General features: G+C 47.4%; 1 protein-coding gene across 1 annotated transcript; it reads right to left on the bottom strand.

Annotated features, from left to right (window-relative positions):
• Positions 1-387: 387 nt before the first annotated feature.
• Positions 388-4494, bottom strand: MB (myoglobin). The gene is made up of 3 exons (XM_027879558.1): positions 4245-4494; positions 1952-2174; positions 388-1254 (listed from the first exon to the last, which is right to left on the bottom strand). The coding sequence occupies exons 1-3, from the start codon at positions 4337-4339 to the stop codon at positions 1108-1110; spliced, it is 465 nt and encodes a 154-aa protein (XP_027735359.1). The 5' UTR covers positions 4340-4494; the 3' UTR covers positions 388-1107.
• Positions 4495-4781: the final 287 nt, after the last annotated feature.

Genomic DNA, 4781 nt, shown 5'->3' with positions numbered 1-4781 from the left:
GGAGCAATGCACTGTCCTGTTGCTGGAAGCTGAAGCTGCTTGCACGTGTCACCTCCCCATAAATAAGCAAAGGACTCTCCCTCACCAGGTCTACCCAGCACAGCAGTGGCCATGGCCTTCAATCAGGGTGCACTTCTCAGCTCCAAGGCACTGTGCCTAAGCTGCTCTTTTGAACTGTGAGGTCTGGTAACTAGGTCATGTCCACATGGTGACATCTGAGTGCCCTGAGCCCCCAGCTAAAACAGATGGCATGTGCTGCTCAGGTCACGGACTGACAGTGTAGGATCTGGCGGCGCAGCCAGATAAGTAGGCAAAACCCCTTTCCACTTTCTCCTACTCCCCCACTTCTCACTGGAGTGTTTGTAAAGCCAGGAGCAAACACACAACACTGGTGCAGGGATTTTTATTTTCTGAGAAACACATACTTTACTTCCCAGTGCAACAGTCCTTCAGATACACAGTGGCGGCTGCCAGAAACGTACAGATCATAGGCAGTACTGCTCTTTATAGTTTTCCTAATGCAAGTTTAACAGCTAAACCCTCCAGAGCTGGCAGGCCCTGGAGACTGACTGGCTGCATTCTCCCTCACCAAGCAAAGTAATACTGTGCTGGAAGCTCTCCATAGTAACCTGCTAACAGACTCACCTGTGGGAAGAATGGGAATCTGTGTCCTTGCTTGCCATCCTCACATCACTTTCATTTGGGTTATCCCTTCACTCTTTCATTCACCACACTCAACACTTCCTTTCCCTTGTTCCTCCACATCCCTTCATCTCTGGCCATGCCATTTGCCTCAGATGAGACTGAGTTTCAGGGAGGGAAAAAGAGAAAGGAGATAGGATAGGCAGAAGCTCAAAAATAACCCCTAACATTATTTTTCCTAAGAAAGCAGATTATTTCTTTTGTATACATGAAGCCAGGAAGTGACAGTTTATCATGGATATCACTCTGAGTGCCTCTATGCTGCCTGGAGTGACTCTTGGCCTCTCATCAAAGCTTTCCCAAACATCATGGATGGCCAGTTGTGAGATGTCCAAAACAGTGCTGGGGAAGCTATCTAAGATGCTTGGCCAGGCCTCCATCGTGGTGTTCCTTTGTGCACACGTGCTAACCCTGGAAACCAAACTCCTTGTACTTGGCGGCCATATCATTTCGGAACAGCTCCAGGGCCTTCTTCATTGCAGCCTGGGCATCAGCCCCGAAGTCTGCAGCATGTTTTTCAGCAAGGACCTTGATAATGACTTCAGAAATGAACTGTGAGGAAGGAAAGAGAGAGAGAAAAACTGAAGGGACACTCGAGGTTTATTTTCAGAAAAGCCAGACTAAGAAATAGGTTGCAGAGCCTGGAAATATCTCTGAGCTAATTCAGTAGCCCCCTGTGCAGTCTCTGGAGAGACAGTGAAGTTTAGCATGCAAGGAACCTGGGCTAGGCACAAGAACTGGGCGCTATTCCTAGCTCCGACACTGAGCTGCTTCATGACCTTGAGCAGACTATGGCCCTTCCCACTTTTTGTCTGCCTCATCCATTAAGAACAAAAATTCATACCGTGTGTTTGTATAACACTTAGTTTTATGGGTTTTGGTCTCCAATGGATCCTCTAGGGCTTGCTCTAAAATTGTATGTCCCACGTGTCCAGCCACTGATAGGTCTTACGTAATACAGCTTCCCAGGCATGCAGAGGCTGCATGGGTTGGTTTATTGTTGTCAAGGGTTAGTCAGACTGTGTGTGGCGTTTGGAATGGGAAATCTAAACTTGGATATTCACATAACATTCGCATACCATTACCCCTGTTTGTGCCTCCTACTGCCTGTACACAGAGACCTTGATCTTGAGGGAGAACTCACTGAAGTCCAACTAGCCATTGGTAAATGAAAGCACAGCTCTCACATAGCTGTCTTACACACATTCACTGCACATCAGACACCAAGATTCCTTGCTCTTTTCCATACCTCCAGATATTTGACAGGAATTTTGTGCTTGGTCGCATGGGTCTGAGCCAGGGGCTTCAACTCTGACTCGTGATTACCCTTCTGTTTCAGGATTTTTCCCAGCTGGGTAAGAACAGTAGCTCCATGTTTCTTCAGGTCCTCAGAGCCTTTCATCGCGTCAGGGGTCTTCAGGCCTTTGAATTTTTCAAACTTTTCAATGGTCTCAGGGTGGTCCTGAAAGAGTCTGTGGACAAAAGTAGAGGGACTTGTCTTTGGAGAGCAGAAGCTCCTGACATACTTCCCTTTAAATACTGAATCTACTGTAATCCCATCTTCTTACACATGTCCTAATATGATCACCACTGCCTATTTCCATTCCCTCTGGTTGTGACAGAGACACTGCCCTAAACCTGTCCAACTCGAGTAACAAAGTGTCTGTATTTTTTTCATATAGGTCTGCTAACTCTTTGGCACCAGTCCCCTGGGTTACATCAACTGCTTGAAGACAGAGACAAGAGCCAAGGCTGGTTGTGGTACTGAGAGGTGAGTTCTTGCATTCATGTGAAGGAAAACCAAAACCAAACAAAACCACCTGTCTTCATTGACTTACTATTGCTGAGGAGCCAACCTGTAGACCTCTGGCTCTCACAAGGACTCTACTCCCAGCCCATCATTTGTTTACCAGAAAAGGAGAAGCTTCTCACAAATAAATTAAAAAAAAAAAAAAAAATGGGGGCAGTTCCCAGCCACAGGTCTGTTACATCTGGAGCTCAGGTTTCCTTGAACATCAGCTGGATGGGAGTGCTTACTGTGCCCCCCAACCCTGTGATTGCAGACACAAAGAAATTTGGTTCCTGACTTTTTTCCCCACTCTCTTTCCCTTGCCTCTCTCCTCCCTCAGAAACTCCTTGGAGGAACAGGAAATTACCTGGTTTGGCTGGGGAGCACAAAGTTACAGGGGAAGGGGTACCATCTATTTATATAATGCAACGCTCTACCATGTGATATTTGTAAGAAAAATTGTATTACCTTTCCATTTGGAACTGCTTTTACTGTCACGTGGCAAATTCAGAGCCAAAGTAACCACCTCACAGAAACTGATAGGTGAGGAAGGCTCAGGTTCCTGCTACCCCTCCAGCATGCCTGCTCCAGACCACATGAGGGGAAAGCCATCACAATGCCACTCACTTCATTCCCACTTTGTTCCCTTCACTTCAAATGGCAGCTGAATTGAGACATTATAAAGAAGGTAAATAAAACAGCTCCCTGCTTTGTCTCTTTTTTGAAAAAAGGTTTTCAGAGCTCTTCAGTCAATATGCCTGATGGTGTGGACTCCTTCCCTTAGCCATGCTTAGGGTAGAAAAGCCCCCAAGCAGGTGCTATATCCCCAGGAGAAAAGGACGATGAGATTGGCATGAAGGGAAGGCCTTTGGAGTGATGGAGCCAATGCTACTGACTGGCCTGGTTTTTTCTGTACCCTTCCAGCACACTGGACTGTGCACAGTCTGAGGCGAGATCTGAAGAGAATCTCCTCAAAGTCTCCATCCCTGCTGGTCTTTAAAGGACAAGCTAAACTCCAATGCCCACCTAATGTTGTTTCCCACTCTGCAGTATCTGGGTGTTCCCCAGTCAGGGTGCCAGGGTCTCATGGAGTTTAGCGTCCTCTCGGAAGGAGATTTTATGAGCACTCCTGCTCTGACACCAGAATCATGGAGGAGGGAAGCAGGGAAAGGATGTGCTTCATTTCACACACCCAGACAGCAAATTCATCATAAGGTAATATACAATTGTTACCACAGAGATTTCTGGCCAGAAAGTGGGATGGACAGGGCTCTGCCAGGTGACACTAAGGTGGGGAAAGGGAAACACACAGGTACTTCACAGACAATTTTACTGAAATAGTAAATTCCAAGAAAATTTTCACAGATGTGATTTTCCTCTCATTTCCTTCCCTGCCTCCCCATATCCTTGCTGCAGAGCACCTGAAGACCCATGACATACAATTCTCTCCAGCATTTCTTACGGTAGTGCTTGGGAAATGGGGATCCAAAGCAAAGCTTAGCCACCAGAGGCAGAGAGACAAAGCACCACCATCTTTTAAAAGCAGCACTGGCCTGCTCCTGCACACATAGAGAGATAGAGAGACAGAAGCACAGCCACTTTACACAGTGAGTAACTTTTAACCCAGAAACCACAGCAATGGAAAACCCACTACCATACAAGAAAGCAAACAGCCTGTTGAAATAACACTGACAAGCATGTCTCTCATCAAAAGCTGTCAGCTTTACTCTTAGAACAGAAGCTTCTTGCCTACCTCATTAAAACTATGTGCCCATGGCCGGCGAGGTCAGACTCCACCTTTCCCCAGACAGTCAGGACCTGCTGCCATTCCTGGTCACTGAGCCCCATGGTTCACTGAAGGCAGATCCCGAGCGTTCCCTGTAGTTGTTTGCCTTTCCCCAAAGGGTAGCTGGAGAGCTCACCCCTGGGATTTATAGCCCCTGCTCACAGACCTACACCTGTCAGTCATTAACTGGACATCTTGCTCTCTTTCAGGCTTGTCTAACCTAATCAGCCTCCCTGTTTTTTCCTAGGAAGCTATTTTGGGTCAGGTACTATTGTGGGTGCCACTGATGGCATAATTTCTGCTTTTCGTATTGGACTGGCACATGTCCCACTCTACACAGAAAGGGCACTGCCGAAACACAGTGCCAGGAGCCTGTCCTAGGTTCCCAAGGACCCAGAGACAGTGTCAAGCTGTATGCCAGGAGATTCCTGAAGAGCACTGTCATCTGCAAGGCCACCCTGCCTCCCTCTCCCCTGGCCTGGCAAGGGCAGGCAGGAGAAAAGG

The sequence above is a fragment of the Empidonax traillii genome, unplaced genomic scaffold, assembly GCF_003031625.1.
Source record: "Empidonax traillii isolate 1590-97213 ecotype Southwest subspecies unplaced genomic scaffold, ASM303162v1 scaffold55:size2822071, whole genome shotgun sequence".
In the NCBI taxonomy this organism is placed as follows: Eukaryota; Metazoa; Chordata; class Aves; order Passeriformes; family Tyrannidae; genus Empidonax; species Empidonax traillii.
Note: the sequence above shows the minus strand (reverse complement) of the source record. Positions and strands in the feature narration are given on the sequence as shown.

Bases quoted from the DNA above. Each gene is read 5' to 3' on its own strand.
- MB (XM_027879558.1), bottom strand. From the start codon at position 4,339: ATGGGGCTCAGTGACCAGGAATGGCAGCAGGTCCTGACTGTCTGGGGA. The intron at 2,175-4,244 runs GTAGGCAAGAAG...TTTTGTCCACAG, and splicing joins GGGCACATAGTTTTAATGAG to ACTCTTTCAGGACCACCCTG. The intron at 1,255-1,951 runs GTATGGAAAAGA...CCTTCCTCACAG, and splicing joins TTCCTGTCAAATATCTGGAG to TTCATTTCTGAAGTCATTAT.